Here is a 14,022-nt window from a genome sequence, read left to right as displayed (position 1 = left end):
TAACCTGTAAAAAGCTTGGTGGTGGTGGTGGTGGGGGGAGCCAAAGGGAAATTTGGATACGACCTCGGATTGAGAGAGTATATTTTTATCAATAATTGTCTTGTATGGCTTCGAGATAAGCACCACTGCAGTAACAAACTTCAATGAAGGAAAGAATCCAGTCTATAAGAAAAGATTGTGTCACCTCATGCCTCAGTCGGATTTCCTGCCCCACCTGTGCCCAGTTGTGATGAAGCAAAAACAGATTTTTAAATTTTACCAGTGTCACACTTTTGCTAGCTAACTGACAGTACAATACCCTAGTGAGGTCATAGTACTGACTTTCAAATATCTCTGCCTCACTTACGCTGCCAACTTGACAAACGACCTTACAAACAGCAATGCTGCTGTCTGTTGGAAGGTTTTGCAGAGTGATGATTCTGTAGTGTACAGAATGGATGGGAAGTATCCAAGTGTGGAACATGTTCTGGCCACTTTTCACCATTTCGGCCCTGGCTAACATTTCAGTCAATGGGCAAATCAATGCAGGTATTCATGAAAGCATTTCAGACAGTAGCAATCTCACCTTCTGGTGGCTGCAATGTGGAATTTTACCTATTTCGAGTAATCAGAATAGCAGTGTCCACAGTGTGAGGATCGCAAACTACAGCCAGGAAAAACACGGGCTGATCTGTCAGACCGGACCATTTCAGTCACACAAATAACGACAGTACAAACTACCGTCAGGACCATACTCAATTATGCCAAGTAGAAGTAAATGTTCAATGCTCTCAAGAAAGGCCAGAACAAATTCCATCTTTGACGCATTCGAGCTTAAAGATAAGCCTCGATAGAAGATTAAATGCTGTAATTGCAGCAAAAGGAAGTTCTCGCTGCTACCACTTACACAGTGGCCTCGACATCAAGTGTGTGCCACGTATCAGCTAACCAATTCATTAGCTTATCTCACTGCTGGAGAAGCACGTACAACTCGTGGTAAGCCTCAAAGCCTACTCAGATAAACAGACCCGAGAACTACACTTCTCACAGTGAGTAATTCCTAGTGTGTGCGAGGCTTGTGGTCTACCACCTGGCTTTGCTGCCTATAGGTCACAGGCCCCCCGAGTTCGATTCACAGCCGCCAGGTCTGAGAATTTTTTCACTCGGGGGCAGTACACTAGACGGCCAAACTAGCCCAGATGGCAACTCCCAGCCAATAATGGCATAAGATAATTTCATTTATAGGACAGGTATCTAACGTTTGGTCTCAATGAACAATATTTGATGGTTGTTTTGTAATGTATAAAGAAAATTAATACATAATATACTTTAAATTGTTAAGGGGGGTAGGACGTCAAACGGGCCGACTTGGAGCATGAGAGGCACCACAGGACATTTTAATTTCCACTGTCTATACTTTTACAAGTAAATTCATAAAACTTTGTCAGCATGACCAGCAAGGATTCAGGATTTACACTTGTAGCAGCAGAAGTTCAAAAACATAACAAAATAATTTTTTTTACATGTGAAATTTCATCATTTTTTCACTTACTATTGGCTGCTCCAAGTCGGCCTGTTTGACGTCCAACCCCCCGTTAAGTTATTTGAAGGAACTTAATATTAAATAAATGAGGATTATAAAAATGGTCTCATTTGTGCTTTTATTATAAATGAGTATGGCAGGAATTCTGAATTTGCAGAAACTAAATAGCTGTGATCATATTTAGAAAGAGTGCCACAGTTCTATTTCACAAAATTTTCCCTGGAAAGTACAGTCAAAACTACCTCAGTATCATTTTACTTGTGAGAATGTTCCACTACACACAATACGCCACTGCAGCACCTACACAACTTCCGACGACACCAGTTTCACAGTTCCGTCACGGTCGCAAAGGAAGGAGCGGTATTATCGCCGGTTCGGTCCCGTTTACACTTACGGGAGCTCAGCAATGTACCGGAATAGATTTCAGGGTCCGAAAATAACTTTCAACGGAACAGCACTTACCGTTGGCACGTACTCCGACGGAAACTTGTTTGTCGTGTAGGAGATGAGGAGGCACGTCTTACCGACGGCCCCATCGCCCACCACGACGCACTTTATTGTCTGCATCGTGATCCACGTGTGCTGCAGCCTACGGCCGTCTGCAACAGCGGAATCTGCCGTTAATGTTTGCGAGGTCAAACCTAGAGCACACCTACCGATGTGAACAACAGAGCTGAAGAAGCAACTTACGGGTAAAGGGTAGAGAGAGGTAAATAATCGACTAAGTGGCGCATTAGAGAACTACAGCAGTAGTAATGATTATTAATTTACAGTCTGGACTCTCTCCATTCTCGAAATAAGCAAATGACGACCTGTCGGATATAGCCTCAGACATCTTACAGAGGGAAAAAAAATTTGCTCTCTGCGCCAATTTGTTCACAGCAAAAAGGAGAACGGTATTTAGTGTCTCGTGCTACTCGAATGAATTGCGATGCGAAGTACATAAATATTCTGTGTGTCTACTTTACTGTTACATATTCTTTGACGTTACTTTTTGTTTGATTACTTCTTACTGGATAGTGTAACTAGCGTTACAAACAGTACGGACCTGGTAATTAATATTTATGTGGAATAAATTTATATTTGAGCAGATTACCACATTTTTGGTGACTCTGCACGACACGAATATGTTAGGACTGCTGCAACGGCTTTGACATTCTGAGTTGCGTCGGAACACTCGTGCATGTTACTTCTGCGTAAGGTTTATTTTCACACACAAATGAATACTTCGACAGCTGTTACCGGGCCAGCCTGAGTAGTGGGACGATTGGAAAAATCACGATAAGACTACCGTCGTCCTGACAGCACAGGTCAGAACTATGGTTTGCACAACTGGAGAGCCAGTTTATTAAAGCACAAATTTTGTCAGATAAAATGAAATATAGTTACGTGGTTACAGTGCTAACAGAAAAGTAGGTACACACAATATTTACATATTTCGCATCACTGCACACACACGTTCACACAAGTAGCACGAGTCACCATAAGTAATATGTTTAATTATGAAATGCTAAAATGAATGCGAAGACAAAATGAGAACACTAACATACAAAATAACTGATGCTGCAATTGTTTGATTCCTACACTAGTTGATTCTAGAGAAACGGTGATTCTTGGACTCAGGGAATCTGAATTTACACAAGGCTGATCCCTAACTAAAATAATTATGGATAAACTATTTTTTCAATAGTATGGTATAAGTAAAAATACTACCTACAGGCTACTTAATATAAACTTCACTTTGGAAGGGGGGGGGAGGGCAGCTGTGTGAACCATGGCAAGACGCCTCAGACTGGTACAGCTAAATTACACTTTATTTCAAAACTTACTTTTAAACTTTAGTTGTGTTTTCTTTTTGTAATCTGTACTATCTCAAGAATTGAACTCATTACAAATGTATAGCTCACACATTTATCCGGCACATTTGGCCCAGTTTACAAATGCCCAGTGATTTCACATCACTAGCTAGAGCCAACAGATGGCATTGCCAGGTACAGTGGTTATGTCAAAAAAATCTTTCAACAATACATTTACTTCATTCACGGCTTCAGTTATAGTTATATTATCTTTTTCAATAAAGACAATACTTGTGGATAAGAAGAAACCTAACTGGTGAGTAAGCGTTTGGAGAATGATGAATAAGAGGGAGGGACTTTCAAATACATTCTTCAGCATGAGAGAACAGTTTTCAAAGGGAGGTAGGAATAAGACTCAAAAGTTAGAAAAATCTTAACGATTCTCAAGAGCAGATAAGAGAGCCGTATCGTTTTATTATGACTTTGAAAAAGTCTCTTGTATTTGTTTCATTGAATACACAGAATGTGCAGTAGAAATATGGAAATACTGACAGTTTTCCCCAATTATCAGCTGTATATGGATAAGCAGTATCTATCTGGACAGCTTAGTGCATAGTACGAGTTTTACTTCCGTAATTGATATTTGTGTTGTCAGCTGAAACTGTTACATCCTTTTACTCAACACTAATTGCTCAGGAAAAATCTAATAAGGGCATTAACGTATTCTGCACTTTCTGCTTCAAAAGTAAACTTTTAAGACACAATGATATCTTTAACTAGATGGTAAAAAAATGCAAATAAAGGAACCAATTTGGAAACAAATAACCAGTCTTTAATACAATGAAATGAATCTGTAAGTGTGTTGGGGTCGACAGAAGCGTCTGATCCCACCCGTTGGCTTTGACCCATGACGTAAGGGTGTTGTGGTGTGCGACGTCATAACGGCGCGGAGATCGGTTTGTGAGTGTGGCGTGTTTGTAGATGTTGTGCCCTCTGGTGGTATGTTCAGGGCTTTCGTTTGTGTGGTGTAATGGGCTCAGCGTGGTCTTGCTCATTATACAGAATTGTTCGAGAGTTGGCTGTGTTTGTAGTGGAATTTGTTTCAGTGAGTTAACGATTTAGTGGTTTTGTGTGGAGGTTAATTTAGTGTTGTTTGATGTAGGTCGTGTAGTAATTTGAGTAAATTAATCGGTTGTTGTTTTTGTTCAGGAATGAATATGAAGGATAAAATTAATAGTGCGTGTCTGCGAGAAATGATGAGAAATACCGCGTTGAAGCTGATAAAGTTTTACAGCTGTTTGGGAAGTGTTCGATCCCAATTTATGGGATCGGGAGCTGCTGTTGAGCTATATAGGTCAAGGGAGGTGTTCGATCCCAATTTATGGGATTGGGAGTACCTGTTGAGCTATAATATAGGTCAGGGGAAGTTTTCGATCATAATTTATGGGATCAGGAGCTGCTGTTGAGCTATATAGGTCAAGGGAAGTGCCCGATTCCAGATATTGTGTTTAGTTGAATTTGGGGAATTTTGTGTTATCGGTTTTTTTTGTCGTTTTGTATGGGGGTGGGTGTCTAAATTTGTTTATATTTAGTTTGTCCCCACCCAAAAACACCCAATTTCCCGTGCTTGTCCCGTTAGTGTCATTAGGCTTTTGGTGGAACGTGTGTGTTTGTCTTTCGATGTGTTTTCATGTTTATAATGTGTATGTAACGATTTTATATGCGCCGTATTGGATTTGTGGTTTATGGTCCTTTCCGCCATATTTGTGACGTCATGGGTCAAAGCAGATGGGTGGGATCGGACGCTTTCGTATTTCCGTGTGTTGAGACACGATTGACTAATTTAATTTTAATTCAAGAGTATGAAAAGTTCTGGTACTTTAATTATATCACTGTTATAATCCATCAACTTTGAACTCTGTTGATAACAGACTGATAAGTAAATGTAGTTTTTCACATTACAAATAGTCTTTCGAGTCTGTAATTTTTTTTTAGCAACTTTCTTTTTCTTTCTTTAACTTCAAATGCGATGTCCCTATTCAGTGTACAATGCTAAATTTTACATCACAATCAATAAAGTCAATGGTCCCGCCAAGTCTTTTAATGAAGAAATTCTAGTAACAACTCAATGTCCGATTCACACTTCCTTTTCCAATGACTAACCCACAGAAAACATATCATTAATTAAAATTACAGCTTTAATTGTTGGAATAAATTATTAAAATTCAACACAAAAAAGCCACAAGAAAACAATACTGTTATGACAACTAAAACCGAACTTATCACACTGCTATCAGGATGTGTCATGAGCTATTGAGAAAATCAATAGGGCCTATCTTATTTGATGCTACATCAAACACAATTCCTGGAGTAACACATGAGATAGGGTGATTAGTTTAAAAATAAATAAGACACACAGCATGCTACACAAGGAATAAACTTGAGACAAACTACTGGCTCCAAAGGAAATAGTGACAGTCCCAGAAAAATTGGGATGGATGGGAACCAAAAAACAATACACTTAAAGAACCAAAGTAGTCTGTAACTGAAGTTGTAGGTTGTTGAGCATTTCCACGAGTAAGAATTCTCAATACAGGCATAGGATTCAAGTTCAAGCCATGGACTAGCATCCAAATTTAACAGCATAAAAAATGACAAACAACATGACGTAAGCTCTGTTTTCCCATGGACAATTCCATCTCTAATGAATGATTTACACATTACCTATCTGCACAAGTACAAAATATGATAGCTTAAAACTAACAAAATACTGATGAATTTAATTAGAATTAATTTGTGACATCTGCAAAATAATCAACACATTAGGGAATATTTGCCATAAATAAATTCTCATTTAAAGTTCTAAAAGGTTTTCTAGCCAAGGCATGACCTATCACTAAAATACGAACAGGATGCTGCAGAACAGCCATGCCACTAAAGCACATTTGAAACAGATCCACATTTGTGTTGTTTAACTACATCATGGTCTACTTGTGCTTGGGTAGGGAAAGGTTCTGTAATTTTTGGTAATTTCAAACAAGCTTTACTCTATAAATACAGCTGCCATGGTATCTCGAGAAAAACTGCTTATGTTTCTGTAAATATTTTACACAATATAGACTGTAAGACAAAAACATATCCTTCATCAGCTACATTGAAAACAAAAAGCCAAAGAAGAAATCACACTTATCTTCAGTTCATTGGTATTCAATACAAACACCTTATTCCATGTCCACACACAAACAACTTCCTTCAAAGAATGTCCTAGCTACACAGCAACTAGAACTGCTAGACTCAGTACCTAACAACAGTACCCGCATCCATTCCAATTAGTTCAAAGGGCCATAAAAATGGATGTATTTCGATTCTATACAAACCATGGAGATCACACAAGTTGTTTAATGATGAGGCGTGTTTGCCACAACACATCAAGTTTGTCAGACTTCTCAAGTATGTTAAGGTATATGAATTTTGTTGCACATCTTAATATTGCGACTTAGATAAATTTTTGTTACTTTCTCAATCTGCTATTGATTAAAAAATAAATTGAACTAAACAAAAGCAAAATAGATGTGCCCACAAAAAATAAAATTTAATCAATGAATAAATGTACATGAAAAATAAATGCAAAGGGATATATGTGGATAAAAATACTACACCAAAATTGCAAATTTTCTTTACTGATTACCAATTTCGGTTCACTGACAAGCAATCTTCAATCTAAAATGTTGTTCAGTGTGTGACAATCACTACACAACAGTGTATTCATAAGGCAAAGTTGAACTAAAAAACCTGCCATATTGCCACCCATGTGAACAAACAATTGACAATAATGATAGTTGCTTTGACGATGAGTGGATATAAATAATGTATCACTTCTAATATTCATAACACGAACAAGGAAATGTATGTGAGACAACTGTCAGCCAACACTGTGGCTATATGGCCACTGAAACAATATTTGATTGTTTAATGTTGTCAATTTACACGACCAACTACGATTTCTCATTGATCTGAAAATGGCTCTTGAGTGAACTGAAACCGATAATCAATAATGAAATTTACGATACTTAAGTATGATTTTTATCCACACGTTTTAAAACAACAGTTAGCGTATCTCCCAATTGACAATGTCATAGAATAAAATGTACAAGAAAAACTGCTCAATTTAGGTGAAGTCAGTGTTGTGCTTGGTAGGAGAAAGCACAATATCGAAGCTGTTCCTGAAACTGTGGGTGGGTATCTCATTTTCTGTTGTGCTACGACGGTAGCAAATATCGATATGTTCTTGAGCTCTGCTATGTAGCATTCTACGCATTCCTTGTGTCAACCAACATCTACTACGTTTCATTTTACTTCTAATACAACTACGAATAAATTTGTTAGATAACTAAATTCAGGTGGGTTTCCTGATATCACATGCAATTAAACGAACTTTTGCCATTTGAGAGGATGTGGGCGTGGGGAGTCAATTCAATAATACAATCGCATCAAACGAATACGAAGTCAATCCTCAAATAAACACACGCTTAAACCATACGCTTCCGCAGGGATAATTACTTATTTCAGTTACATGTACAATTACGTTTCAGGCAGTTTCTGAGTCACTATGCTCACAAACTCGGATGAAATTTTCTTTTGAATTATTATTTTTAAAGCAGGAAGATACAGGTTGTACAACATACTACAGAATACTTATATCCAATGTTTAACAAACAAATACGATATTAACTAAGCAGGATTTTGAAACTGGGTAACAAAAGTAGTAACCAAATTTTACCAATGGTTCCCACGTCGCTTAAACAAGAGTTAATACCATATAATACTCTCCACGTCAATCTTACATCGAGAAACTGCTTCTAAAAGTTTAAGATTAAACCATCCACCTTAACTGTGGGCTATGACTTCATCCCTAAACGTAGGAGTAGCTATCTGTCGAAGGTGGGTCGCTACATATTTCATTCTACTTCCGGTTGGGACACACATTCCTCTGTGTTGTGAGTTGCTACTTTGCATTAGCAGAAAAGCAGATGCTTCGGAAATTGTCTTCTGCAAGCGGCAGCAAGCAAAATCTTACAACCAATTGCTCAAAAACGTTATCCGAGAAAAGAAAATGGCTACACACTTGTCCACACGACACTACTGACAAAAACATTGACATGCCTAGTTACAACAAAACACCACTTGCTAATCACACGGTCACCAGACAGATCTTGAATCAAGTCGCCGGTCTTCGCTTTCCTGCAATGTATACGTTTTCGTGCGCAAAAAAAGTCGCCAACAAGTATACCAAATACTTACTAATTCAACACACTTGGGCGTCGACACAGTTGTTCACTATCTTACAAGCAGCAGATACTCCTCGGCAAAGAGGTTAGTAGACATTAACAAGACTGCCGATCACTGGCAAAGATACGTATACAAAATACAAATGGTGTAACGAGGAATTGGAATGCAAGGTGATAAGAAAGTGGAAGCATCGCAAATAAATTAACGTGTAATTGAGGAAAAGCCCAGTATACCTTATTATTTGAAGGAAAACTCGATCTTTGTGTGGTCGCCGATAGAGATAATGAGCTCTGGCGTGCAAATTTGTGTGTGTGTGGCAAGAAGTTTGTACGGTAATCCTGACAGAGAAAATACATAGCTATGTTAGCTATTCTAACTATAATGTCTTAGATTCGTGTTTAGGCTGAAATCTCATATTGTGTCGTGCAGGAACTACGAACATTATTTTGTATGTAGAAATGTGAAGGAAGAAAGAACTTCGTATGATGAAAATTCCTTTATCTGCACATTTGACAGCTGCCTTGTACCGAGACATCCGAGAAGCTTCAGTGTCCAGAGAGTTCTTTAAGAAAATAGGACGTAATCAATATCGACAGTACGTATTTTCCTTCCTTGTACAAACCTTTTGTAGATGACTAGATGTTATTGCTAGGTCTTTTACAATAAAGCAGATGAATGCTTTAGTGACTGTCAAATTATTCTCTCCCGTACTAGTCAGTAGCGATTGGTAATGTGCTAAAAAGATGAGACTTTTTCTCACATTTCTGTGTAAAGTGGCACACACCATTAATATAAAATAAAAATGATGTGAAAGTACAATATTTTAGTAATGTGTCTGTTATAGATAGGCTAGTAAATTTGTTAGTATTGATCATGATTTTCCCATAAAAAACTCAGCTGTAGAACAGTTATGCATTCTTCTACATGTAGACTGTACACTCGTACCTCGTCTTTGTAGTGGCGGCAGCAACACAGTGGAGTAATACAAATAATGAGCAAATGAAAATGATTTCTCAATTCTAGGACCCTCTCTCTTCTTTTTTAATGAAAAGGTGGCCTTTATAAGAGCAATCAAACTGTCACGTTTATTATTCAATAAATTAGATTAGGCCTAGTTGGTAATCCTAATCTGATTCAAAGCTCTGTAGATAAAACTAAATATTCCATCATTTAATCTTTTACTCCATGGTAGGATATACAGAACATTGTGGATGATAATATATACTCTCTACAGCGCTATCTTCTGTCCATGCAATATTTCATAAAAACTTATAACCAATTTAAAGATCTAAATATTCAGGAGTCTTGCATAGAGTAACTTTCCACGATGTGTACAATGTTGCTAGTATGAAAGGCAATTGTATTTGCTTCTCGATTATTGCCATTTATAGATCAAGAAAATTTGTTTATTCTTTGTCATATCTGACCACAGTGAGTGCATCTACGAACATGTAACATGTTCCAACATGTAGTGGATAATAAAGTAGTCCCAGCCTGTGAGTGCACACTACTCTTGAGGATGTTATCAGGAAAAACAAAACTACCCTTTTATGGTTAGTGTGTGGAACGGTACCTCTCTTAATCACATAGGTAAGTTAGAGATTTTGTAAAGGGGACGAATAGGTTGAAGTGTGATACAGTGGTAATTAGTGAAGTTTGGTGGAAGAAAGAACAGGACTTCTGGTCAGGTGAGTACAGGGTTATAAATACAAAATTAAATAGTCATACTGCAGCTGTATTTCTAATAATGAACAAGAAAATAGGAAAGCAGGTAAGCCACTGTGAATTGCATGTTATCATAGCCATTGTAGACAGAAAGCCAACCTCCACCACAGTAGTAAAAGTTAGTATGCCCTCTACCTCTGTATATGGTGACTGAAAGCAAATGCAATGAGACAAAAGAAATTATTCGCATAGTTATGGGAGATGAAAATTTAATTATGACGGGGAACTGGAATTTGATAGTAAGCAAAGGAAGAAAAGAAAAAACAGTAGAACAACATGGATTGGGGGGAAAAGCAATGAAGAGCAAATCCAATCCATCTAGTAGACTTTTGCACAGAGTGTAATGTAATCATTGCTCACACTTAGTTTAAGAATCATAAAAGAAGGTTGTATATGTGGAAGAGACTTTGATACTCTGTAAGGATTCAGGTTTATTACATAATAATAAGACAGATTCCAGAACCAGATTTTTAACTGTAAGGCATTTCCAGGGGCAGACATGGACTGTTGACTATAATTTACTGGCATGAAACTGTAAATTAAAACTGAAGTAATCGCAAAAAAGACACGCAATTAGAGAGATGGGACAAGGATAATTTGGAAAAAGAAGGGGGGTTGAAATTTCAAAGGGAGTGTTAAGTAATGTTGGACTGAACAGGGGAAAGAAATACAGTAGAAGACGAATAGATGGCTGTCATAGATGAAATAGTGGAGGTGGCAGAGGATCAAATTGACAAAAAACAAGGTCCGCTGGAAATCATTAGATAACACAGGAGAGATTGAATTTATTTGGTGACACTATAAAATATAAAAATGCACAAGTGAAAGGGAATACAGGTCTTTAGAAATGAGATCAACAGAAAAAGCTAAATGTCTAAGCAAGAACGGGTAGAGGACAAATGCGAGGCTGTAGAAGCATGCATGACTAGGGAAGAGAGAGATGCTTCATGTAGGAAAATAAAGAGACGTTTGGAGAAAAGAGAAGCAGCTGTACACTTGAGAGCTCAGATGGCAAGTCAGCATGAAGCAAAGAAGGGAAAGCTGAGAGGAGGAAAGAATATATGAAGCCTTTGCAAGTAAAATGGAACTGAGGCAATATTACAGAGAGTGAAGAGGAAATAAATGAAGGTGACGCATGCGATACTGTGAGAAGAAGTTGACAAAGCACCTAAGTCAAAACAAGACTCCTAGAGAAATTGACATTCCCTCAGAATTACAGGTATTTTTGGAATAGCCAGCCATGATGAAACTATTCCACCTGTTGTGCAAGATGTGGGAGACAGGTGAAATACCCTCAGATTTGAAGAAGATGTAATAATCCCAACTCCGAAGAAGGTATGTGCTGACAGGTATGAATACTACCGAATCACCCGTTTAAAAAATCATAGTTGCAAAATTCACAAGGATCATTCCATGTCAGTTCAACCTGGGGCTCCAGCTCATAGTCTCAGATTTGACTGAAATTCTGTGCACTAATTGTACCGTGTGTGGAACACTCATGTACAAAGTATTAGTTTCCCCTGCCAATTAGTTCCAGAATTATGACTTGTGAATGAAGGTGGCGTGACCCGGAAATTGCAACCCGCATCTAGCAACCTGTCTTCAGACCCAACTTCAGGTCTTAATAACTTTGGAACTGTTCCACACAATCCCGCGAAATTTTTACAACCCAGTAACATCCATTTAGAGAACATACTCCATGAATCAAAACACCAACAACATATTTCTGAGGGAAAATAAAAAATTCCAAAATGTGATTAAAAAAATGTAATAGGCCCCCCTATGTTAAAAGGTACATATTGTAGGTGCCCGCTATGCCAAATATAATTCACTAAAAAAAGGATATACATTTTTTTGTTGTGAACTTAATGTGGGCTAAACACACACAGAACTCATCATGCCGATATCAGTCACAAAAACTGAGTTACATGCACACGAAAATACAAAAATTTGAAAAATTACCTAAAAAACATGGATTTTTGAAGTTTGGTAGCACAAAAGGGACAAGTGGTATCCAAGCCAAATTTCACCCACTGCATAAGTAGAACAGAATGATATACGTCTCAAAATTTCAGCATGTTATTGCAAGACAGATGTATTTGGTGATGTGGCCATTGTTCCGCAACACAATTTTGTAAAAACATATTGTAAACTGTTCTGCCTCTTCTTATCCTCTCTCACAACTGTTTAATCACTAAGCAACAACATATAGACAGATTAACACAACCTATCCTTAATGTTTACTGCACCTTAACTGCTAATAACCAGTCAATTGTGCTTCGAACAGGTCGTCTCCCACACTTTAGCCACTGTACTCTGTACATTGAGTGGCAAATTGTACTGTCTTCCTGACACTGTGGTAGGAACTGGAACTGTCAAAAGGAATCTGACACCTGTTTGACAAATGTGGCCAATGAAGTGATCTTGCTGGTACTGCTGGTGCCATGAAGTTCACAAATATATGAGCTTCTGCTTCACAGCACTCTGCAACACATCCTAAGTACCATTTGTCATCATAAACAGCAATAACATAGCAACCTGGTTGTATGTTGCTGCTTTTGCTTCTGGATCCTGAGTCACACACTGTGAAGAACCTATAGTTGAGATATTTTTCTGTGCCCAGGTAAATAACTGAAGAGGTGTTAGAATGTGACCTTCTGTAGGGTGCTGCAGACTAGCTCGTGACACCATGTACTTAATGATAGCACCAATACTGTCACATACATTTTTACCATGACTTGTTGCGAAAAAATTCCATTCTGCGTGAATCTGAATATCATGGTACTGCATGCATAATTTTTTTGAGATTTTTACAGTTTTTGTACTGACTAGCTGCCTCATCACTGAAGTATTTCGCAAAATGTATGTGAGGCAGTATGTTTTTCACTTATGCCATGACAGTGTGAATGTGGGCATGAACTGCAATGGCATCATGAATTAAACAGTCACTAAAAACGCACAGGTTCGTGGCAGACACACCACCTGATTCACCTCTATAGTAAATCGCAAATGGCTGGAGAGTTGCTTGACTGTTGTCCCAATGATATCCTTGGATGGCATCTTGAACTATAAATGCATAATTTTCAGAAAAGTCTAGTATTACTATAATTTCATCTTGTTTCAAATTATCCTTACAAAACTGGAGATAAGCCGATTGTGTTGTTGCTGTGAAACTGTGTGTGGCCAGTTTGTCCGTTTCTTTGGAAATACGGAAGCGTCCGATCCCACCCGTCTGCTTTGACCCATGACGTCACAAATATGGCGAAAACAAAAACAAACACACACACACCACAAGAAGCCTAATGACACTAACGGGACAAGTGCGGGAAATGGGGTGTTTTGGGTGGGGGGCAAACTAAATATAAACAAATTTAGACGCCTTGCGTAGCTACAACGTGTAAGTGAAGACAGCCATGCATGAATACCCACCCACCTCCCCAGGGGTCGTAACCCCTGCAACCCATAGAAGATAAAGATGCTTCAGTAGCTGATTAGTGTTTTTTGTCTTTAAAAAAAAAAAAAAAAAAAAATCACACTGGATAGAACGAACAGATCAGAGAGATAAATATAATAAACTAAAACAGAAATTCGAGGAAACAGATAATTAAAATAAGTAATAAGTGTTTTTAAATTTAAAAAAAAAATCTCACGAGATAGAACAAACAGATCAGAAAAGTAAATAAAATAACG

At 37.9% G+C, this 14,022-nt stretch overlaps 1 protein-coding gene across 1 annotated transcript in view; it reads right to left on the bottom strand.

The window, feature by feature from the left end:
* Nucleotides 1–8,699, bottom strand: part of LOC124553574 (cdc42 homolog) — a 53,215-nt gene extending 44,516 nt beyond the window's left edge. The window contains exons 1-2 of the mRNA XM_047127418.1: nt 8,620–8,699; nt 1,985–2,121 (exon numbers count right to left, since the gene is read on the bottom strand). Coding sequence (XP_046983374.1) covers nt 1,985–2,089 — 105 coding nt within the window. The 5' untranslated portion in view covers nt 2,090–2,121; nt 8,620–8,699. The remainder of the gene's footprint in view (nt 1–1,984; nt 2,122–8,619) is intronic.
* Between the last annotated feature and the right edge of the window lie 5,323 nt (nt 8,700–14,022).

The sequence above is a fragment of the Schistocerca americana genome, chromosome 11, assembly GCF_021461395.2.
Source record: "Schistocerca americana isolate TAMUIC-IGC-003095 chromosome 11, iqSchAmer2.1, whole genome shotgun sequence".
Taxonomy (NCBI): Eukaryota; Metazoa; Arthropoda; class Insecta; order Orthoptera; family Acrididae; genus Schistocerca; species Schistocerca americana.
Note: the sequence above shows the minus strand (reverse complement) of the source record. Positions and strands in the feature narration are given on the sequence as shown.